Genomic DNA, 25,871 nt, shown 5'->3' on the forward strand with positions numbered 1-25,871 from the left:
CACGAAGTTGCCTTTCCAGTGTGTATCTCCCCCACATGTGAACCCTGTGAGGGGAACTGCCCAAGCATGCAGAATGAGGGCTGAGTGTGCCGAGACAGAGGGTCAAAAGCCTAGGTCTGTTCAGTCTTACTCTCTGGATAAGAGTCATCGAAGAGCTTGTTATAAATCTGCATCTCTGGAGATTCTGATTCAGGACCCAAGAATCTGTAGTTTCAAAAGTTCGCCAAGTGTTACTGATGTAGAACCAGGTAAAGAAACTACCGTAAACTGTGTGAAGTTCCCCCATTCTCCCCCAGTCTTGCCGCACACTAATTCGAAAGTTGTGACTTAAAGGCTTAAAACAGACACCATCTCAGACCAGTCGAAGACCTTCAGCTTCCACCAAAGCAAACTCCAACTATTGTCCAACTCTGTCAATCCCAAGGGCCCCTCAAAACCTTGACTTCTTAGTTAATGGATTTCCAAATTCAGCACAGCACAGACCCAGTGGAAGAATCCTAGGGTAGCACGTTTCTCGTGTACCTTTTGGGTGGTAGGCGCTATTCTCCACCTGGTCAGTGAACCAAACTGACGGCTTCACACAGGCTATAGTCCTCGTGTAGGTTATGTTCCAATGGGAAGAATCAGGGAAGAAACAGGCAGGCAAATTAATCAGCTAGATCATTCCTGAGAGTAATAAGTAGATGAAGAAAGTAAAACAAGTTAATGGGAAGAAGAATAATTTTAGAGAGAGGTAGCTCCTTTATCAAAAGACCTCCTTAACACTACTGACATGTAGCTGAGACCTATTGGATGAAAAGGAGTCAGGCTGTGAAAATACAAGAAAGAAACGTGGCTTATTTGAGACAGAGAAGACTGGCATCTAGTGAACAAGAAGGGCAATAGGATGGTGACTAGATAGATAGATAGATAGGTAGATGATTGTTTTTTAAAGTTAAATAGCTTTAACTTAAACTGACCTGGGAAATCCTTACATCTCTAATAAAAATATCTCAATTTTTCGGGTGTATTTTATTTGAACTACTGTTTTCTTTCATTGGGCTTTGCATATTTTTTATGATTGTATGTGCAAGTTGCTTTCCTTCGCTGGACATTGTCATAAGAGGTCCTTACTGTAAAAGTATGATTTGAATTCTGTGTCTGGTCTAAAGTAAAGTCAGTGATGATGTGACCATCATACCCTGAATTTCAGGGTATTTTGTTTTCCATGCCTACACCCATTTTGACTAGGGGACCTTTTAATAATAGCCTAAAAATATGATTATTAGACTTGCTACTATAATACAAATTCCAAATAATGTTTGAATCCTCCATCCTACCCCATCACCTGGCTTCATGTTTTCCCTGAGCCTTACCCCATAATTGACCCTCTGATAGGATCCTATCCCTCTGATAGGATTCAGGATAGAGAGAGGGACAGTGGCAAGGAAGTATCCTGGTCACAGGTGTTAACATTTGACGGCTGCATCAGTTCAGCTGAAACAAAGCGCCCTGCTTCATACTTTCTTTCCCTGAAGTTCCTTCCTTCAACTTCTGAACTTAATGGAGAGCATGTAAAGAAAGGCTTGGTTTCCAGCCAAACCTTTTTTGTTTGTAATTTCTGGTTTGAAACATAACATGACAGGTGTAAAAATGCCTGCCATTTGAGAGAAACCTGTGATAAGTAAGCCATACCAACTGTAATTTCAAGGGATAAATCAGTGGAAGATGAATTATCTTATTACTCATTAACTAATAAGTTTATTCTTGCCTTCTTAAAAATTTAGTAATACAGATATGCTAATTCAGTCTTCTAAATGGATTTATTATTAGTCCATTTAAGTTTTAAGAATTGTTTTATTATCTACTTATTTTTAGTTGTATTATTATTATTATTATTAATATCAGTTTTCACAGCTCTAAATGCAGCATGCAAGTCTCCCCAGAGTGGGTACTGGCATCTGTACCCGGCAGTGTTTGAACCACGACACTTGTTGCTCTTTATTTCTTTCCCTTTGGTTAAAATACAGTATATGACATGTCTCTCACAACCCAAATTCCTCATTAGGCCAGGATAAGGACCCGTTTGCAAAGTACTCAACTGTAAGAATAAAAACGATTATTTATAAACAATTTTCTAGTATGATATTATTTCAGAAGTGGAAGAATATGTTTCTGGCATTTGTACTGTGTATCTCTTACTCATGAGAGGGAAGAAGCTATGGGATTGGAATTTGCAGAAAGAATGCCTTAGCAGTTATAGCTCCTTGTAATTTACATCTGTTTTGATAGGTTCTAAGCTTTTTGAGTGCAGGTATTCTAAAATAGAGCCCACTTGTACCTGTTTCAGGCTTATAGAACTCTGGGTCCTTACTAGCTGTTCCTTGATGGTAAGAATGGGGATTTATAGGACATTTTTATTCACCCATTGTTTTATAGTTTTTTCATCAATGAACTTCTTTGACTCATTTTTCTTTCTATCAGCTTTCATCAGATAAAGGAATGAGGTTTAAAACATTTCAGCTTACTTGTGATTACAACATAAGAATGTGTTAAGATAGCATCCTTTGGCCTCTTGATTTCCTATTCACTGATAACATTCATTCTCTGAACCTCTTAGCATTAAAGAAACAGCCACATCACGTACATCATTCAAGCATAAAATTGTCTTAAGGTAGTAAATACATACACATGTATAAACCATATAAATGTCAAAGATATTATAACATGATGGTTGACAGCAAAATCTTTGAATTAGACAAATCTGAATTGAAACTCGGTATCGTTCTTTTTTTTTTTTTTTTCAGTTCAGTTGTATCATTCTTTTTTTTTTTTTTTTTTTTTGCGGTGCGCGGGCTTCTCACTGTTTTGGCCTCTCCCGTTGCGGAGCACAGGCTCGGGACGCTCAGGCTGAGCGGCCATGGCTCACGGGCCCAACTGCTCCAAGGCATGTGGGATCTTCCCGGACCAGGGCACGAACCCGTGTCCCCTGCATCGGCAGGCGGACTCTCAACCACTGCGCCACCAGGGAAGCCCATATCATTCATTTTTAACAGTGATCTCGCCTAGCCACATAACCATAATGGAGATAATATTTATTTTTTTAGGGCTTTGAAAGTAGTAAATGAAATAGTAAGTACTGAATAAGGGGTTTTAAAAAGAGAGACTACATAGCTTTTTGAAGAATTTTGGTTTAAAAGAGAAGGTGAGAAAGTTAAGAAATGTCAATTACCAGTCATTATTTATACAGTTTTACAGGATTTTTTTAATTTCACAGTTTAAAATAAAATTTGACATTTGATACCAGGGTACATCTTACAAAAGTGCTCTTTTATAATATAAATTTAAATTAAATTGGAGTTTTTTCCTTTCTCAGTGGTACATAAAATAATGATGTGTTTTATAATTGATGGCATTTTAGAGTCAGTGAAATACAGTTTTTATAACGGGTATCAACATTTCCTTTTCTTCAGGAGTCAATAACATGTAGTAGATACATATTTAGACTCCGTATATAGATTATGTCAAATTTCTGAACCTCTCTTTGACTAATCTGCAAAAGGAAATCCTATCCCATGACTATAAAATGTGTAGAAATCTCTTAGCAGAGTGTTTGGTGCAGAATTGTTAAATGTACAACAATAATAGCCATTATTGTTATTATTATCTTTATTTTTCCAGTTAATCTGTGAATTGGTAGAACTGGATGCAAAAGCCAGGTCTGCCACCAATTAAGTTTGGAATTTCTGTCTCACTTTCCTGTTTTACAAAAGAACGTTTTGGCTAAGATGACCTCTAAATTCCTTCTGGTTCTAAAATTTTGTAATTTTACTGTCTAATTCAGAGTCTTAACAAAATGTAACCATCAGATGAATTTTCTTTGTTTCTTTCAGTTTGCGGGGACATCCATGGACAATTCTTTGACTTAATGAAGCTCTTTGAAGTGGGCGGATCTCCTGCCAACACTCGCTACCTCTTCTTAGGGGACTATGTAGACAGAGGGTACTTCAGTATCGAAGTAAGTCTGCATCATTTCTTCTTAGCTGCTCAGTAATGGATCAACAATATCTTAGCGAAATAAAGTGGTATATGTATTGCCTTAAGGAAATCCCTAGTCTTTAACAATGAATTTTAATACACATAAATGTGTGGGAAATTCCATATCCTATTTTCCGTTGATTCTCATATGCTTTTTATTGCATAGAAATGCCAAGGAAATGGCTCATAGTAAGATTTTGCCTTTCGTACTTTTTATAGATTTGCAACTTTGCAAAACTTGCATGATATTTGACATTAGATAATTCTATCTCCTGTTGAGACAATGAATCAAATTTGATTAAATAAGCAGGAATGTGTTTGCCTGGTTATGTCTCATAATTATGAGACAATAAGTTATTTTTGTAAATTGATAGTCAAGTGCATGTGTCTGCATCTGTGTGTATGAGTCTGTATGAGTACACTGACAGCTGCTATATTTTGTCTTTTTTGGCACCTGTCATCTAATAGGGTAATTTGTCAAAATCATTAGTTAAAACAAAACAGATAACCTTTGAGTAGAGGTTCTTCCTCAGCCTCCCAACTGCATCTGCTTCAGGTAAGTAGAAGTTACGTTCAGAATAAAGACAAGGCTCTTGTTTCATTCAGATGTTTTCTCTTTCTGGTGCTTAAGATGGTGTTTCATACATAGAAATGACTCATTAAATATTTATTAAAAGAAATAGTTTGAAATAAGAATAAGTTTTAAAGAATCAGAGCTCATGCTATAGTAGCTGACATTATATGTGCTCTTGGAAATAATGTGTTAAAAAGGAAAACAGTTATTCTTAATTAAAGAGAGAAATCAAATTTACTGAAGTCTCACACCAATGTCATACATTCATAACAATCATTTATTAAAGAGATTCTAGGTTTTTAAATTTTCATCATAATATTTCATTTATTATAGGAATATTTAATGTTGAAAAACATGTCACTCCTAAATGGCTTTTGTTTTTAAACTATTATACTAACTTTTGGGGGGGGGTTATTCAATTCACCTCCCATCATTGACTATGCATATATGTGTATATATATATATGGCCCACCAATATATTAATCACATTTAAGGATCTCATTTAAAGATCACATATTTCTTAATCATTCATGGTGGTAAGGGAGGGAGGGGTGGTGTTGGTATATAAGTCCAAAAAGAGGAGTACATTTAGGTATTTCTTCAATGTATATGCACTGTAATTGGGAGAATTTAAAGGAATATACATCCTTGCTCTCTAGAAACCTAAATCTGTGTAGGAATATATAACTGTAAAAAGCTTTATAGAATAAGAAGCCTAGAACAGATGGTTCCAGGATTCAATTATTATTTGAACTGATTATTAAAATCTTGGGATAAAAAAGGTACAGAAAATAATTACCATTGGAATATAGATGTTTGGGAGAATATCGAGGGCATATATGGCTGGGCTTAGAAACAAAAAACAAGTAAGATTTAACTAGGAGGGAAACTGAAGTGAGAAAAGTACAGAGGAAGAAATTAGCAAACCTCATAAACTTCATTCATGGGTTAACTTGACCAACATGGCAGAGAAGTGTGACTGAGTACAAATTTTGTAAGACCTTTGTATCACATTAGGGCTAGTATCTGCCAAGAGTAAAGGGAAAAAAAAACCAAACAAACATAATGGTGGTTTGAACAGGATAGAAGTTTATTTCTCTCTCTAGTAAAAGCTGATAGATGGGCGGACCCTGGCTGGTGTGACCCCGCCTGCTGCCAGGGCCCAGGGCCTCTGCCTTATTGATCTGATGTGCGTGGCCTCGTTACAAAGTCAACCTCATGACCCAAGACTGCTACACCAGCTTCATCCCTCATATTCCCACATTACATGCAGCTAGAAGGAAAAGAAGGAAGAAAAGCGTATGTCCTCTCATTTAAGGATGTTTCCCATAAGTGGCACTGTTACTTCCTGTGGGCCAGAATCGGTTTACCTTGCGGTATATGATTTCCGTGTGTAGCCAGATTTGAGAAAGACTGCTATAAACAGAAAACAGTAATGGGAGATAAAGAGTTTCTGCTACTTCCTTTAAATTAGGGTCATGTGGAAACTAAGGAAATATTTTTAAAAATGATTTTAGTAACTTAAATTTATCTTATTCATTTAATATTTATATGCTCCTATGGAAGGTTCTGAGGATAAATGAAATCGGTGTTCTACTTTTCTTGAAGCCCACCTTCTAAGCAAAGAATGGCAAAGACTCTCCTGTTGGGAGTGATTATATTTTCTTAATCTTACCAGTCTATTTACCTTTGATTTTTTTACGAGAAGAGTTCAGGCTTCTGAATCTCTGGCCTCAAACCTTTTGAAACTTCCCAAACTCTCTCTAATTAGAACTTTTTAGAACTGTTTCCTTAAAGAAGTTGCGAAGCAGTAATCACTGGTTCCTCAGTAGATTTTTATTTTAGTCTACAATTAATCTAGATTTTTGAACTATGAAAGTTGTGGTAGTTTATGTAATATGTCCCTTCTGCAATTCAAGCAGAGAATCAAAGTCTGAAACCAAATGTTGGTGAAATATCGAGTGTGTGTATCATAGGACATTTAAAAGTTCTGAGGTGCATATATCAGAGTCCCCATCTTCAAAAACAGCTCTTTAATTCAACTCTAGAAGTCTGGGAGTATAGCCCCGGGGACTTACCACATACACAAAGAAATGACAAAAGTGTGATAGCCTCAGAAGTAAAAATGATCCATTTTGATTAGACCGTGACCTTTGAGGGGTTTGAGAATGGCTCAGGGATATCAGCCTATTTAAAATAGAACTAATATTTATATAAAATATACTTACTGAAGATACTGTGAGGCTTCGTATCGTGGATTAAGGAAGCTGACATTGTTTGCAAGCTGGAAATGGTATTGTTTGCCTAGTATAAATGATCTCATTTATTCCTCACAGCTCTTCAAGGAACATGTAAATGTCTTTCTTTTCAGCATGCAGAAACCAAGGCTCAGAGAGAGTCACACACATAGTAAATGGCAGTGCCGGGATGCAAAGTCTGTGCTCTTTCCACTACATCCCATGCCTTGGCCATATACTCACTAAACGAACCACCAAAAATGCACACATCAGTGATGCAGGCACTGATATACACTCTTTGTATATAATATATATATTATATTACACATTACATAATGTGTAATATAATATATATAATAACTCTTTGTATATAATATAATCTGAAGGGCAAAGCATTAAATATAAAATATTCTCTTTGCGTATCCTGTTGGTTTAAGATAAATTCTAAAATGAGAGCTCAGTTTTCCAGCATGTACTATCCTAACAGGCTTCCTGATTCATCTCAATAATTGAGAGTTCCACTGCAGGTCTCCTCCTTTGGCTATTCTCTGGGCAAAGAGAAGCAGTTAAATTTAATTTTTATGAAATCAGCTTTGAAGAGTAGATTCAGATTTCATATAGTCTCAGCTGGGTAGTATTTACAGGCACTGGGTAGTGTGCTCTGGGCAGTACATGGAGTTCATTTTATACACTCCCTCCCCGCCTTTCCCCCCATCTTCTTTTGCCAAGATTAGAAATCGTTCCCCACAAAGTTAGCCCAAATGAAACAAACAACCTTCTGAATAGTGATGAAAGAGATAATTTTGCCTGGGATAATGATTTGCCTCACACCAAATACCATCCTCTTTCTCATGATGGCATTATGCTACCTAATCTCTTTGATCAAGGCTATGTGTACATATATACTGATAGTTTCGTGTCTTTCTCTGAGAATGCAGGGAAAAACTCAGAATTGCAAACAAAGGCACACACAACTGTTTCTTCTATTCACTTCCTCGGGCTCCCTTTCTAGCCATTCTGCCCTGCAAGACATTGCCTTGAGCTTAGAGAGCTGTGCCCCTGCACCAACGACTAGATCTCAGCCCAGGCCTCAAACACCTTTAAGCAGGAAGAGTAGTTGTGTTTATTAGCTGTAAGCTCATAGACTAGAACGAACCACAGCACGTCAGGCAATGTTCCATGCTTCTGCATGAGAATAACAAGCAAAGGGTACAGCAAGCAATGTTAGGTGACAGAGTGATGCCACAGACATGAGGAAGAAATTGTCTGGCTGTCTCCCTGCAGCCAGTCATCCTTATAGTGCATTGCTAGCTCCCACCGCTGCTCCTCTGTGTGCTTGTCAGACCAGGCAAATGATGTCTTAAAGGAGCAGCATTTGACATTTTTTCAGGAGTTTGGATCTTTTCCCAGCCAGTGCATATCCCTCACTTTACCGTCCTGTGACTGAGAGACAGCACTTTTGATTAGAATGTTTCGCAGCATGTATAGTTATTTTAGGGAGCTACTTGATACATATCTGAAGCTGTATATATGTGTTTTTTACTTCTTGCTTCCTCTTTTACATCCTTCTTTACTCCCCTGTACAGGTTTTTAAGAATACACATCATTAAGAGGCATAAATTACCAAGTAAAGAACTGCACTGCAATTATCAATGAGCCAATTAAACTAATGAAGAAAATTATATCCTTAGTGCTGCTTCATTGGGGAAGCTAAATAAGAGAAAACTATGTCTGCCATAAAAAATTAAGAAAAAGATACAGGATGCTCGATCTTTCATATTGACTAAACCAAACTAATTTTAGATTGTAAATATCTGTTTAATTATTTAGAGTATGACTGGAAAGATAGTCGAGGTCCAGTTGAAAGTGATTAGTGCAATTAACTTACATCTCACCCTGCAAAAAAGCCAATGGAACTTGCCTCTCTATTTCTACTTTAACCAATTAATCCAGGGAAAATTTTATTCACATTAGCCATCTGATACCCCATGGACAAAAATAACCAATTATTTAACTAATTTTTCTTTCATTGTTCATTAAACGGGATAATTTTTTTACACGAGACTTTTCTTTTTTAAAAGAATATCAGGTTATAATTTTGTTCAAGATCTTTAGCTCTCCAGAATGTTAGAGCTTTAGATGGCAAAATAGTTACCAGCAGGACAGTGTTGTGCTTGGCAGTGCGCTCCCACCAGATGTTGAGGGTGAAGCTCGCGGGGCTCCACTCTCCAGTCCACCCTTGCCCTGTCATTTACCATGCCACTTCTTCCATATTGGCTGCATTTGTGGTTTTATTCAGTGTTTGGGAAGATATTTTATTCTTGCCACAGGGGAGAGGGAAATAAAATGTGGAAAGCGGATTCTTATTTTTAGGGTACTCGAGCCAAGAATTTGGAAATTGAGTTTTCTTTTCTCTAGTCTTTTTACTTTTCTTTCCTCCTCCCTCCCTTCCTTTTTCTCTGTCATCTCTCTCTCTCTCTCTCTCTCTCTCTCTCTCTCTCTCCCCCCCCCAATCTCTCTACTTCCCCCTCCTTTCTGACTGCCTTCCTTCTCATTTACAGGAAAGAGGCTCATGTTTCCTAAACTCCTGCTACATGCAGGGTGCTTTACATCCATTACATAATAAGGGACATGAAATGTGTACTGAATCATTTAAAAGGTAAATAGCTATGATAAGGATACCACAGAACCTTTGAGGTTTCAGTTATGAAAGAGCTATAGTAATCAAGACTAGAGGTGATAAAGCCATGTGCTAATGTCAAGACAGGATCTTTAACAGATGGCATAAAAAGAAAATATGGGCCCTAGAATGTGATTCCTCTAGTAGTATTTGAGTGGGGTTAAAAAATTGCATTTTAGATTTTTGTTGGAGAGGTTATAGCTTTGCTTTAAAATAAATTGTTATAGGCAAAACTAATCTAAAGAGTTCGGAATTGTGGTAACATTTTCCAAAGGACATTGATTTGGGAGGGGGCACAAGGGAGCCATCTGGGTGCTGAAATGTAACTGAATCTGGGCAGTGGTTTCATGGGAATATACATATGCAAAAATCCATTGACCAGTACCTTTAGGATAGATACATTTCACTGGATATAAGTTATACATTAGTGAAAACAAGAAACAAAGAAAACCTTTAAAAAAAGTAACTACAGAGTAGCCAAAACACATATTCTCTCCCACAATGTATGCATTAAATACAACACATTAAATACAATATAATTTTTAAAAGACTTCCCATACCCATCTCATTCCTATTCCAAATCAAACATCCAATGTTAACAACCTATTTGGAAAGATATTTTTATATAATTTATAATTTAATTTATATTTTAAATTTATAATTTTAAATTATTTATAATATAATATATAAACAAAACATACATATGATAAAATCTTATAAATTTTAAATTGAGAATAGTTCTCTCATTGACATTAATAACAGTGTATAAATATCATCTCTGAAGTGTGAGACAAGCTTGATAATACACACTCCTTTTACTAGAACATTGTAAGTGCACCTCTAAACCTGACACAGCAATCAGAGACTCATTGAGCCACGTACACGTATCAACAGATCATAATCCCTCAATACAGGCCAGTTGGTCAACTTCTCAGAAATAGTACTATCATCTTTCACATGAACTTTAGGTAATAACTATAAGCAGAAAATGGTAATTATAAAATTAACTAATGTAACATATATATGTAAAATTTGATATCAGCTAATTTTTTTTATTCAATCATAATTACAGTGAGGGGCAGTATCTTGCTTGAACAACTCAGTAATACATATTTTTTCTGATAATTAGTATTTTCTTCAAAACTTGGACTATATATTCAAACATTTATTTCCACTCATTTAATAAATTATCACATGAGCTGACAGAGATGATTATTGTTCACAGGTAGCACCACAGATGAGTCGCCAGTAGCTTTTCCCTGTGGAGATTATCCGGCATACCTACTATATGTTGGAAAACTCATTATTAAAATGTAAATATTGTTTCAGTTTTGGTTTTAGATTTCAGTAACCAGAATCAGACTTTTGTCTCAATATTTTTCTGGTTCTCTAACGTCTTAACTTTCAGAATAAAGTTCATGAGGATAAAAAAGCATACTTGTTTTCAGTGTGCTCTTCTCTTCCCTGTGGATTTTTAATGAATGCTATTTGAGGATAATGAAATTGATGTTAATACTTGAGTATCCCAGTTATCTTAATTCACACTCCAGGAAGACTGTTTCGGTGTCGGTTGATTCCAAGCCTGGTGAATTTATACTTGGCCCTCATTTTTATGCAAACTGTAATACCCAAGTAATTAATTTGAGAGTTTTAAGGTATATGAAATGTTTCCCCTAGCTATCAGCAGCATATGTAGTGAGATTCCCTGGCCTTCAGTTTATTTACAATTATGTATAAAACAAAAAGCTCAAGGCTTTAAATACCAAAGGCACTGAAATGAGAGACAAGATAATGGGAGAGAAGAGTAGTGAAGGAGAAAGCGTAATGGAAAATAGATACAGGGACTTTCCTGCTGGCGCAGTGGTTAAGAATCCACCTGCTAATGCAGGGGATACGGGTTCGAGCCATGGTCCGGAAAGATCCCACATGCCATGGAGCAACTAAGCCCGTGTGTCACAACTACTGAGCCCACGCACCTAGAGCCCGTGCTCCGCAACAAGAGAAGCCACTGCAATGAGAAGCACGTGCACCACAATGAAGAGTAGCCCCCACTTGTCGCAACTAGAGAAAGCCCACGCAGCACTGAAGACCCAAAGCAGCCAAAAATAAAAAAATATAAAATAAATACATAAAATAAAATAAAAGAAGAAAATAGTTACAATCCAAGTCAGCCTGAGCTTGTCAATGTTTGCTTCTAAATTTTGTGGTGCCTTTCCTTGCTAATTCTCCCATTTCTTTTACCTAATTTGTACAAAATAATTACCTTTATAAAGAGAAGTGACTTTATTTTATTTATTAATTGTCTGTCACATTTCTTCTCATACTTTGACACAGGTATATTTTCATTTTTAGTATATTTTCATTCGGGCTTTTCCCAATAAACTCTATGCAGTCCATTGTTTTCGTGTGGTGTCTAGATCTCCAGTGCAATGTTTATACTTCAGTATAGATGAACCTTGGCTCTGTACCAAAGTAATGTTTTCTGTTTGATTTTCAATATCTTCCGTAAAAAAGACTTAGCCTTTTGGGGACTTTTGGTCACAGTAGTGCATTTGGTTCATGTCTTCCTGATATGTCAGCCAAGGTATGTGTAAGTATAATGGAAAATATTTATTTTTATATTATTCTTTTTTTTTTTTTCTCAGTGTGTGCTGTATTTGTGGGCTTTGAAAATTCTTTACCCCAAAACACTGTTTTTACTTCGTGGAAATCATGAATGTAGACATCTAACAGAGTATTTCACGTTTAAACAAGAATGTAAGTATACTTCAGGCTTCTTCATTTAACATCGTATGTGCTAAATAGTGATTTGAATCCATACAAAGAGCGTATTACAATATGATCCCTTGCTTAAAAGTCAAAAATTCAAAAACTGATACTATATTATGTCATTCCATTTTACTTTCTGAGCATGGTCAATTAAGAGAATTCAGAATTTCTTTTTAAATTATAGTTTTTTTAAAGTGATATAAAAATTCAAATTAATATTTGATGTGATTTAGCCTAAGCAACAAGTGATGAGATTATTTTTTTAAATAGCCAGAATACTGCTGTTCAGGATAATCCTACTCTTTAATCTCAAATCACTCAGTAAAAACAAATGGAGGGCAGATTCCACATTGAGCCTCTCTTTCTGGACCCAGTAGATTTACCAGCCTTGAGTGGATTTTACAAAATTAAAGACGACTTCTTCCTTTAGAAATAAATACTAAGAGTGAGGAGTACTTCATATAAATTTCACTTTCCTCTTCTCTTAATTTTCCTCATTGTCCTTGGAAGTTTAAATTTCTCTTTGTCATTTAGTCCTATTTCAATGGAGCATAGAGACTTCTCTCAAAACATTAGATATAAGTCAATAAAGGAAAAGTAATGTGCAGTGATTTAGAAACAACTTTGGAAACTGTCTTGCAATCTGCTTTTCTACAAGAACATTCAGGAGAATCAGCCAGTTTTGTGTCCTCTTTTGTTGGTCCCCTAGTTGCTGTGTTTTTGTTTTTGTTTTTGTTTTAATACACATCTGCAGGTAACTAGCAGGGATATATGTATACAAAAGTTCTCACCTCTGTTACACAAAAAGTAACTAAAAACTGTCAAATATGGAAGGACAACAAAAATAAAAAATAGTAGATATAAAGATTAATATATAACTTTAAAAAGTCTTCTTTAATCACATTTGGAACTTTGCATGTGTAGTTATATGCTAATATGATTCCGGCAAGAAAACATTTTTTAAAAAACCCTATTTTTATGAACCAAATCCTATCTGTGAAATCATAAGAGTAAGTAGTTGTTTTTTAATCATATGTTAAAGGTAAAATAAAGTATTCAGAACGCGTATATGATGCCTGCATGGATGCCTTTGACTGCCTGCCCCTGGCTGCCCTGATGAACCAACAGTTCCTATGTGTACACGGCGGTTTGTCTCCAGAGATTAACACCTTAGATGATATCAGAAAAGTAAGTTCTGTTATTTTTCCAAGTCTACCATTTGGTGTCTTTCAGTAATAAATGCAAGGCATTAATTTCCCTGCCTTTATCACTAACTTGATACTTCTGAATGAAAATGATTTAAACTGGTCATGAATCTCTTTTTTTTTTTTTTTTTATCTAGAAAGAAACATATATTTATACTTGGAAGAGTTTTCATCTCAAAAACCTCAAGTTTCATTTTACCATGTGATGTGTCATTAGAAATACTAAATATCTGATCACTAAAATATATATATACATATATATATGTATATATATATATATATATGCCTTTTCATTTCCCCTTGGCTTGTTTCAAACAATGCGTTGTATATTCGTGGTATATTACAGTTAAAAGATGTTGCTTTCCTCTTGGGAAAATATCACAACTTGACCTTTAAAATGTGTCCATATTGGCATTTTTTTTAAATCTAACCATTTTCACGGCTTAAAATTTTAAAGTAACAACCTAACAAAGGCTATGATGCTATTTTATTGATTGTACTGAGTGGCAAGGTGAAAAGCAGTTGATTTTTTTAAAGAGGTATTTTTCTACTTAATTTAACATTAGATCTTACTGTTGTTTTGGCCAGCAAAAAGATGAGTTAGATTGAATGTGGGAATATCTCTTTCATAAGAAAATGTAGTATAGGATAGTTTTATGTAGTGGAAGAGACAGTCTTTTATTTCTTTGATTATGCTCAATATTCTTTTAAAATTTCTTTGGTTTTTAAAGAAAAACTATATTTAAGTAAGTAAAACAGTCAAATTCTATCTGAATACTCTATCATTAAGGTCCAAGTCTTCAAATGTAAAAATAATATTGTATTTACTTTCCTGTTAGAAAGGAAATTCATGGTTTTTATTTTTTAAATTAAACAAAAATACATTAAATAAACCTTTGTTTCCTGCTCTGTGTGTTTGTGTCCTTTTTTATAAGACACCATTACACGTCTGCTTCTGGTGTTCTGTAGCACACAGAGGATTGATATTTGCTCTATATTTCAAGTTCTGTAGAGATAGGACACTGAAGTGTAGTCATGGAGCTCAAGTATAGAGTGGTTCACTTTCTGCATGAATGTAACCACTTTATTCTTCTAGAGTCTGATGGACTCCTGAAATCAGTAACTAAACTTGTTATCATAAATTATGTAGATTTTTAAAATATGCTCTGCTATCCCTAGGACTTTGTTTCTGGCATGTTTCAGATATTATGTTCAATTTTTGTATTTGTCATTACACTTTGGACTGAGCCATAAAGTGATTTTTATGTTTGCGTTTACCATATGCCAGTTAGAGTTTCTACCACACTTACTTTAATTAACTTCAGAGTTGTTTATTTTCACAGTAGATGGTATTAATTTCAGAATGCATTTTATAACTTTTCCAGAATAAATTCTATATTCTGGTTGCCTTACCAAAGTTCTAGCTGGGAATTCACATTAATCAGGAAGTCTCCCCTCCTCTACTGTTCTATCCCGAATAATCAGTTCTTGCTTCTCAGAAAGAAATTCTGTATTTTTATGGACAAGCATTATTTTTCTTATATGAATTGTTCCAGAAGCATAAATTATTTAAATTATCTTAAGTCTAAGTTTGCAATGAATATTTTACCTATAGTATAATGGTTGAAATATAGAGGGTCTTGTCTTACTGAAGTTTTTCATTGGATGTTGAAAAAGTGAAATACTGCTTCGTTCTTTTTAGATATTAGTAAAAAATGGTGTGTAGCAAAACCATTATTTACATCGCCTTTTATGTCTCAGAAAAAGAGAGAATTTGATAGGCTGTCAGCCTTATATATTCACCTGTCCCTATGGGGGTTTTTTAAATATTAAAGTATTGAAAATGGAGAATATTGGTTCTTAATGGGTTTTCAAAGCTGTTTTAGGCTTTTTTTCAAGAGACTCCATAATATCTGCTAACTTCACCCAAGATCCTTTAATTGTAGTCAAATCAGGATAAACTATGAGAAGGTGACTGTTATAAAATTGTTGGTGAAGTGTCATTTCCAGTTATTGTATTGCTCATAGCTCCTAAATGTACCATTTTAAATTGAAATATGACTTTGCTAAACATTTATAGCTGGAAAATTGGAAAATGGATTTCATATGAGGACTTAAGGTAAAACTATAGCGCTTAGAACTGTGAGCTGAAGAATGACCAGCTAAATTGGAGTTCATTTTACTGCTTACTGTTAAGATGGTTTGTACCCAGTAAAATGACTCCAATCATCTTGGACTTTAGAAACTTAGATATCCCCTAATGAGTGAATATCCAAAATGTCATATAGCAAGTAACTACTCTTAAAATGAAAGCCATCTGTTCTCAAAATTATATCGTTGAATATAAACACTGTAAATCGTTCCCCATTCTGATTTCTGAATCACAGTTTAATGGAGGCAGTAATAGAAATTTCCCCAAAGGTAAAAAACAAAAGCTTCTCCTCAAGAAATGAAACACAGTTAGAGTCACATCAATTGGTAATAACTAAAACACTAGGCTGGATAAAATAAAAAGGAGAGAAAGACGGAGAGGAAACCAGGAGAAAGAAGAAACAGAGTAAAGGGTGGGAATTAAAGAGGCAAGAGGGAAGCAAAGGGTGAGCTGAAGGCAGATAATAAATGAGTGTCAGGAGGAAGAAGGAAGGAAAGTTCGAGAAAGGTGAAGAGTAGAAGAGTGGGGAGGAAGGAGCACAGGTCAGGAGGGAGGTAGGGGGCAGTTCACGCTGCGCTGTGGCTGGGGAGCAAACGTGGGTACTGAAAAATGCTGGTCTCTTCTATTTCTGAATTCCAACTTTCCAAAGATTAGTATTTTGTTCTCTGTCTTCTATTTTTCTTAGTTAGACCGATTCAAAGAACCACCCGCTTATGGACCTATGTGTGATATCCTGTGGTCAGACCCCCTGGAGGATTTTGGAAATGAGAAGACTCAGGAACATTTCACTCACAACACAGTCAGGGGGTGTTCATACTTCTACAGGTGAGGACGGAGAGCTCCAGCTTGCCTCTTGGAGCATGTGACATTCGTTAACTGTTGTTATTCATCAGTCCATGTATTTGATTTAGTTATTATGTGCATATAACGTTTCTAGGAAGCAAGTACAAATGAAAGGTTCACTTTGATAGCCTGGTTCAAATGGGTTCTTAGCCCTTGGAGAATAAAAATATAAATAAGTAAGTAGATAGAGAAATAAATGAATGTATCTATATAGACATATAGATATAATATCTGTGAAGAATAGAAAAGGCATAAAAGCGGCAAGTGGCTTCAGCATGACAAAGCAGCGGAAGAAGGTAGTAGAGTTTAGTAGGAGATTCGTTCTGTTTCAGGAACTGTAGGGAAAAAATCCAGTGCCAGCCTTGATTTTCTTTTTTCTTCATTCAATTATGTCATCACTTAAAATTATTTTTACCAGTTTTCCTAACTTAAATGAGAAAAGGAATGTCAAATTGATCAATTAAATTATTTTCAAGTTATTCTTAAATTTTCTTAAGTTCATTGGACTTCCTGAATAAATTAAAATTAGCAGCAACCCAGTGTATAGGTGCCGTAGTAAATTTATTCTTAGCACTTTGACAAGCCATGTTGACAAAAATTTTATAGTAATGTTTCTATTTGCAAATGTATGGAGATTTGGAAACATTACCACCCCCAATAACATTTCAGAGCATTTCAGGAAGAAATCAGCACCGCAGTTGGGTTTTTGCATATCCTCACGATTTCCCTGACATCTTAGTTACCTCAATTTTAGCCTACTGCATTTTATTACCCCCAGTTGCGCTAGGTTCCCTTATCAGACATATAGTTTGATGTGAAAGTGGCCAGAATGAAAGTGCAAAAGAGATTATGGAGAAGTTGAGAATTTAAGTTCTAGAATACATAGTCTTTTTTAAAAAAAAACACTGAAAAATCATACCTGATATTCACTGAAGTTTACACTCAATTCCTGCCCTGGCAGCCAAGCTAATGACCAGGCTGGAAGAACTCTGTAAAATGCATCCAACCACCTATCTTTCATCTCTAGAGTAAGCAGATATCACCCTTCTGCATAACATTGATCAGAGTTTATTCTGGAACGTTTTGGTGGAAAGTTTTGTTCCATACATTTTTTTCCCTTATGGGGGAAAAGTTTCCTTTTCTTCATCTGTTGATGTGATTGAGAAATTGAAGCTTGCGAACAGGAAGTCTTGTACACTATAAAGCATCGTTCAAAGAATGGTTTTTGTTTTAAATATTAAGAAAGAGGTTTGTCCCAAGCTTATTTATCAGAAAGTTTACAATTCATTTCTATGTTTTGGAAATTTTGCCTAAATTAAGAGTCATGGTATAGTATTTCTGAAAAGCCTAAGGTTTCTTTTTAGTAATTAGTTAATTGGAGAGTAGTCTTTTATTAAAGACATTCCAACTCTTAGTGAAAAGTTGTATTGTTGAAATATATCAAAGCCAAGTGTTCAGTTTTTCAAATCTGGTGTCAAATCCCTAATTATACCAGGAATGTTTAAATTACTTATTTGATACCACTGAGTTATGCTTCAATAATACAATATCAAATAAAATATAAACCTCTTGATTTCGATATTAAGCCATATTGCATTAATCTTTTTTTAATTCATAGTATAACATTCCTCTATTAGTTTTCTGGGTCAGCTGTTCAAATATATTCTAAGTAAAGTCCTGTACTGAACTTATATAAAGTTATGGTATTTTTTTGTTCTGTGAATATAGACACAGATGTGTTTACGTCAGACATAAAGTCCATCAACTAGATAATGGGAGGATTATGCGTGTTGTCACAATTTTCTTCTCACCAAAATTATTATTTAACTCCTCTCCTTAGAGGTTCTTAAGAGATAATGATCGCTAGCCATGAGAAATGCTGACTGTCAACATCTACAGCCTATGTACTCTGAGAAATGGCAGAGCAGTGTGGATTGTTTTATCTGAAGAGAAAAATGACTCACACATTCTCCTAGAGCTTTTTGATTCTTTTGTCTTTAGTGTCATCTTGAAGGTGTCAAGCCACCTCTGTGGTCATGGTTTATAAAGCTGATCTAGAGGGGCACAAAGGAACAATAAAATTGGTAAAAGAACTTGGTGACAATTACCTGTTTGAGTTATTGGCAGTTAGTTTGATCCACAACTCCCAGTTTTGTTTCACATGTGTCTGTAGAGTTTGTATATTTAAATCGCTCTGCCACCCTCTCCATGATCTAATGTATTATCTGGACCATGATTTAAATAAAATGAAGTTATATGGGCTTCCCTGGTGGCGCAGTGGTTGAGAGTCCGCCTGCCGATGCAGGGGACACGGGTTCGTGCCCCGGTCCGGGAAGATCCCACATGCCGCGGAGCGGCTGGGCCCGTGAGCCATGGCTGCTGAGCCTGCGCGTCCGGAGCCTGTGCTTCGCAATGGGAGAGGCCACAGCAGTGAGAGGCCCGCGTACCGCAAAAAAAAAAATGAAGTTATACAGATAGATGCATCTGTAAGAATTTGCCAATGCTGTTCATGAGTTATAGAAGACAGTCCATGTAACAGAGAGGAAGGAATCCATAAGAACTCTGCTTTTGCCCCAGTGCTACCATCATCTTTAGAACCTTAGACAGAGTTTGCATACTCAGTGCCTATAATGTTCAAGTAACTAAGATGCTGGAAGCAGCCACACACTAGAGTATAAAAGTCCGTGAGGATTGTGACAAATCAGAGGTCAAATTTCATTTTCATGGAGACCAAATGAAGCCGTCAGCCAGGTTTGGTGCTTTGGGTGGTTTACCTTGGAGGCATCCTGTAAGCTGTGTGTTCTAGGTGTAGCTTGCTTCAGAAGAAGTGAGTTAAACCAGCCATTTTAAAGTTCCTCTATATGCTGAGATTTGAAGAATATCTTGACGGTCACTTAAAGCATGTTTTTGAAGCTACAAATGGCAGCTCACTCAAATCACTACTGGTCTCTTAATCACAGATCAACAGCCTTTCTTCTGTTCACAAGCAACCCAACTTCTCTTCTACAGTTGACACTCTTGTCCACCCCTTCCACCTTGAAATGCTCTGGTTCCTCCTTTTCCGCCTATCCTGATTCTCCTCTGACTTACCAGGCAGATCCCTGACTCTTCTCCTGCCTCTTTCTTTGTCTTCCTCCTGCTCTTGACATTTTTCTTCACACTGTTCCCAGGAACCTCATCTATTCCCTTAGCTTCACTGTAAACTTTGAACTCTGTGGTTAGATTACCAGATCTATGTCTGGTCCCTTTGTCTCTTCATCTCTCCTGAGCTTGAATTCTCTATGCCTAGTTTTCTGCTGGAATTTTTATCTTAAATGTTCCGTTGTCACCTTATCCTGAACTCACCTTGCCTGAAAAGGTTTATTATTTACCTTCCCACTTGCTTAATTCCCACTGGAGATTTCTCCTGGTTTTTCTGTTTCTATTAACAGTTCATTTTCCCAGTCACACAGACTAGCAAATACCTTTGCTTTTTCTTCTTGTGCTGAAATCACCACCAACCAGTCATCATGTCTTATTGACCCTTTCTTTAAAATATAACCAGCATCTAGACCATCCTGCCTTCCCTCCCTCCCACTCTGAGTTCAAGACCTTCAATTTTAGCCTGTCGAAATCACACCTGATTTCACAGCACCTTCCTATCCCCTCCCCTCAATTCACACTGTTCCATTCATGGGTAACCTTTTGAGAATTCATTCATTCATTCAATTATTTAACAAATATTAGCTGAGCACCTACTATATATGCCTTCCGTAAGGTTTTATAGGTAAAGTCCCCGCCTTTGAGTGAATGACAGTCTAGTGGCAAAGACCAATAAATAGAAACTGGTAAATTGCAAGGTGAGTAGTTCTGTGATAAATGTGGAGGTTATCTCTCACACACACACACACACACACAAGGATGAATGGGGTTTAAGGGACTACTCATGGTGGAAATGTTATTAGACCTAAGTGTTAAAGGATGAGTAGAACATATCCAACCAGAATCAGTGGGGGAGGCTCTTGAAGACAGGGAAGTGGTGAAAAATATGAGGAAGATAAAAACTCTGGGAATTCTAGAAAGATGACTACCCAAATTGTCTCACTTCACCCCCAATCCCAAATTACAGGTAGCTGCTTTGGTATACACTAAAGCTGAACCTTCATGTAACTAAGCTATTCTACTCCTATTTTTATATCCACTAGAAATGTGTACACATGTGTGCCAAAAGACATATACAAGATTGTTCATAGCAGCAGTATTCATAATAGCCAAGAAATGGAAACAACCCAAATGTCTGTTTAGTAGAATGAATAATAAACTGTAGTATATTTATGCAGCTATATACAGCAAATGAGAATGAGAAAAACTGCACAGAACAACATGGATGAATGTCACAAGTATAATGATGAGTGGAAGAAACCAGATACTAAAGAGTGCGTACTGGGTGATTTCATTGAAATAAGAGTACAGCATTAGAGAAACCAAGTCTATAAGGTTAAAAGCCAGGATGGTGGTTACCCTTAGTGAGGAGGTGGTGGTGACTTGAAGGACATATGAGGAGTTCAGGTAATGTTCGTTGTCTTGATCTTAGTGCTAGTTCCAGGGGTGTCCACTTGTAATCGTCTGATTGGTGCAACTTTCTGTAAAGATGTTATACTTCAGTAAGAAGTTTGCCTTAAATAAAAATTGCTCACTGCTCCTGAGGCAGCTGGCAGCTGAGGACTTGAGCTCTGGTGAAGTTCTGGCAGGAAGGGTTGGAGCCCTTCCAGACTTGATCCCTAGTGGGCAAAATGAAATTAGTTTGGAGAACCTGGGGCAAAGAAAAAAACACAGCAAGTCCTAGGAAAAGACAGGCCTGACAGCATCCGGGCAGTGCCAGGACACCCCAGGGCTAAGAACCCATTGCTGGGCCCCAAGAAGCAGAGGAGGAGCTGGGAAGGGGGGCGAGTCCTCCATACTACCAGGCTGAGAGTGGGTGAGGCACCAAGGAGGCGGGTGGAGGCTTTCTCTTGGTCCACTGGCAAGGGTTTGCAGGCTGCCTGCCTCTGCTTCGCTGGAGCCAATGAGGGAAGGAAACCCTTTGCATCTCGCACCTGCATAACTGCCCCTGTTGAGGCTCCTCCAACAGTTGTTTGTGAGCTTCAGTAAGCTGACAAATTGCTGCTGAGCATTTAGAATATGAAGGCAAATAAAACAGTGTCTGTCTCTTAAGGCATTCGCTATTGCTGGAGAGCAGATGTATAAACACAAATTACACTACAGTGTGACAAGCGATGTATTAGATTCATATGTTATGGGAACATAGTGGATGTAGCAATTTTATGCACCTCAGGGTGAGGTAGGTTTGAAGGGAAGGGTTCACAAATGATAATTTAGCTAAGGCTTCGCAGAAGAGTGGGCCTTTGCAGAGGAACAAACAAATTCAGGGAAAGTATATGCAAAGGCATAGAAGCATAAAAAGGCATTTTAATAATGCCTGCTGGCTATTATCATGGTTAAAGCATCTGAAATCTACAAGATTTATTTCAAGGTCTAAAATAGAGTTTAATATAGCAAGAAACAAAAATAATAAGAGAAGCAATAGAATGAGTCTAATAATAGCTGTTCACTCTAATGCCCAGCCACTTTTTCTATCATTTATCACATTTTTGTCTTTTCTACTTTCTTTACCTTTGTTCATGCTCAGTCTCCTCCCTATTCCTTTCCTTCCTTGGGCGGAATTTAACCCCTTGCCTGTCTGCTAATCCCCATAAGTTATTGCCTCTAAGGTCTAACACAAGTCACAACTAACAAATGGAACAGCTACTGCTGGAATCTGGCGTTGCTGACTCACGTTCTGTGGCGCATTCTTACCTCCACACTGTGGTAGTGAGGAGACAAATAGGAGTGGCTGAATGTCTACTGCCATGGGCCAGGCACTGGGCTAGGACATCTACATATATTGCTACTTCATTTAATCTTCATCTCAATTCTATGAAATAAATAATACTGTCTGCATTTTTGCAAATGGGGTAATTCAGGCTCAAAGAAGTGGAATAAGAACCCACATCTAAGGATCCTTACTATTCCATGGAAATTTCCACCTCCCTTTCTACTCAGAGAAGATGCATTTTCTAGTGCTTAAGGAATAATCATATTCCAATAGAAAAAAACCCAACATTTTCAAAGACTACAATAGCTTCTTTCCCAAATGCAGCAACGCATGCTGGTAAATGAATATCACAAAGCTGAAAGCATCACTGGCCTTCACCAATCCTTGAAGCAAGTGTCGTTAGAAGACATGTTCAGGACATAGGGTTAAAAAAAACTGTTCCAGCAGAATCACTCATACAGTTAGATTGTGCCTGACAAGGGTACCCCTGTGGAGGGGGATGAGTGGGGCTGAGATTCAGCCCGCCCTCTGCTCAGAAGGCCATGGCTCCGGCTTGAGCTGATCAGCCTGGAGGAGGAAAGGCTCTTTTTTCTTGGTGGGCTCAGAAGTGTCACCTTATTAATGAAAAGAGAAAGGAAAAAAAAATAAACTACTACAAGATAGATGTTTTTCAAAAAGATTTCCTCAGACCCACATGCTTTCTTTTTTGCTTTATGATTTCTCTACAAAGCTTTACTATTTTATCTTTAATGTAGTTTTTTTAATTAAAAAAAAAATGTTTTACCTTGCTACCTAGATTATATCTTCAGGACAGAAACCATGCCTTGCACTTATCATACCACCCCTCCCTGTGTCTCATAACAAATGGAAAGAAAATCACCAATTAGTGTTTGATAAATTATTGGTGAATTAATGATTTTCCAACTCTCCCTATGATGTTAAGGTGTTCTGAACTCTGCTTTTCCTACCATTCTACGTGTATCTTTTTTAATGCTTTTCAGCTGAACACTTTGTGGTTTATCATCATTTCCATTAAAAAGCATAAAAATGTTGTAGAGGGTTTTTTCCTAATATTGTTCAAGAAATTATTATTTAGAAAAATGTTTGTAATTCTTAGAAAGTTCAAGTATTTGAGTATGCATGCTTTTACGTTTCTAAAAATCTTCTTCAAAATGAATTCGCTCCAAGTAATCAAGTGTTCCTCACTTAAAGCTATTAACCTAGCAAATTAACCTAGCTAGGTTAATTTTATCTTCTTCAGATTTCCATTAAATATAAGATGTATATTTCCATGGGGGAAAACTTAGCTTAAACACATAAGGGTATCAAATTTAGCATGAAGAAAATATATTAAAATTATGTTTTCATAAGACTAGGTAACTTCTTCTAAAAGGAAAAAAATAGATAAAAAAGAGCAACCAAGCCATTTGCACAAGGGAAAAAGTGACAAACATAGACAAACAACCTCTGTCTTACAGTGGTACAACAAGGCAGTAGTGTCTTTCTAAAGAAGCATTTTGAGGGCACAAGAAATGTAAGTACAAGCAAATGCGCTATTTTTGAAGACCAACCAGTGTCTCTGAAATTAAGGTCTCTTTTGTTGACACACTGATCTGGAAAAGTGATATACTCACCTTTTCCCAAAGTAGAACAGAAGTCTTTGACGGCACATGTCGGCCAACTCTTGATCCAGGTACCATGTGGACACGTTTCCATGTAGACGCTCTGGTGGACCATCTCCTCCAATTTGTGGATCATGCTCATGTTCATCAGTTAGGTGGTTTATTTATTGGGATGACCTGGGAACACTAAGAAGGGAAGGCGGCATGGATGGCTCCTCTTTCTCTCTCCCTAGCAAATTGCTAGAATATTCTAGAAGACACATGTGCACACGCACACACACGCACACAAATATGTGTGCACATGTTGCACATGCACAAAGACTATTTTTGATTTCAGATCCCACTTTTGCCAAAGAACTGAATCCTTTTTATAATCAGTATCTCTACAGTGATATGCCATCTTAATGGTATTTTTTTCCTCTTAATCAGAGAATTCTTACAAAATCTGTAGCATAGAAATGATTTTCATCTTCTCTTTTTTTTAATTATTTGAGTGACATATATTATTATTTCCCCAAAGAGCTATTTTTATAATTGTGAATTGTTTCCTATAGTATATGTAGTTTAGGTTCTAGTGAATATCTGTAGTTTGTTTATATTTAAACAAGCATTGGTTTGCTGTCTCTTGATTTGAACTATCTAAAATTTATTCATTTTTATGATATACATTTTTCTCATTAAAAATTCTTGGAGCAGAGATAAAGGGATTGCAAAAGGTCTTTCAAGTTTAGTTTGTAATTTGAATTTCATTTTTAATGAAGTTTTCATCTTTGGTTTTGAGACTTTCTTAACAGACAAAATCATATTGATTGTATGTTTGATATTTTTATTAAGTCACAGGAAACAATGTCTTAAGATAAAATTCTGTTGGCCACATTTAAAGTACACATTTTTAAATCTTGTGGATTTCATAATTCTGTTTAGATTTTGAATGATATAATCAGTTGATGTACCCATAAAGAAGTTGACAGTTTGACTTTTCAGAAGACTTACTCTCTCCCACTCCCTAGCTCAGTCCTTTCTGTCAAGCTCTCAAGCAGGCACCCAAATACAAATAATGCTATATTTGAGAAAATTGGGATTTATACTTTAAGTTACACTCTTATGTTATATTTATGCTTCCATTCACTTTGTGTTTAGATGTAGACTTAATAATATTGATTTTCTCTATGAGCTGGATACTTTTCTAGTGTCATTATATAATGACAGCGTTCTTTTTCCAATTCACACACCTCCAGCCCTTTAAAAGTACAGCTATAGGGAATTCCCTGGTGGTCCAGTGGTTAGGACTCAGCGCTTCCACTGCAGAGGGCCTGAGTTCGAACCCTGGTCAGGGAACTAAGATCCCTCAAGCCACGCGGTGCAGCCTAAATAAATAAATAAATAAATAAAAGTACAGCTATAGGCAGATGCAAACTATAATAATGGAATGGATAAACAACAAGGTCTTACTGTATAGCACAGGAAACTATATTCAATATACTGTGATAAATCATAATGGAAAAAAAATAAGGTACATATGTATGTATAACTGAATCACTTTGATGGACAGCATAAATTAACACAACATTGTAAGTCAACTATACTTCAAAAAAAAAAAAGTATAGCTATAGGTACTTTTTCTGCCACGGTGGAAAACCTGTCCTTAGAACCAAGAGGCTTGTTTCATGAATGATGTATGTTTGATTATAATTGATCCAGTCACATAAATCTGGATGTTATAGATAAATGTGCTACTCTTGATGATTTCATAACAGATACTTTTCTCTTTTCTTTTTGTCTCTGGCAGTTACCCGGCTGTATGTGAATTCTTACAGCACAATAACTTGTTATCTATACTCCGAGCCCATGAAGCACAAGACGCAGGGTGAGCCGTTTTGTGGGTTTATGAAAACCATGCATTGCCCTTTGTCAGTCC

The 25,871-nt window shown here is 36.4% G+C and overlaps 1 protein-coding gene across 1 annotated transcript in view; it reads left to right on the plus strand.

Moving 5' to 3' along the window:
- The window catches only part of PPP3CA (protein phosphatase 3 catalytic subunit alpha), a 299,473-nt gene that overhangs the window by 217,604 nt on the left and 55,998 nt on the right, over positions 1-25,871 (plus strand). The window contains exons 3-7 of the mRNA XM_082837840.1: positions 3,873-3,997; positions 12,154-12,265; positions 13,320-13,465; positions 16,320-16,459; positions 25,743-25,820. Coding sequence (XP_082693966.1) covers positions 3,873-3,997; positions 12,154-12,265; positions 13,320-13,465; positions 16,320-16,459; positions 25,743-25,820 — 601 coding nt within the window. The remainder of the gene's footprint in view (positions 1-3,872; positions 3,998-12,153; positions 12,266-13,319; positions 13,466-16,319; positions 16,460-25,742; positions 25,821-25,871) is intronic.

This window comes from Leucopleurus acutus (assembly GCF_964270905.1).
Source record: "Leucopleurus acutus genome assembly, chromosome: 4".
NCBI lineage: Eukaryota > Metazoa > Chordata > Mammalia > Artiodactyla > Delphinidae > Leucopleurus > Leucopleurus acutus.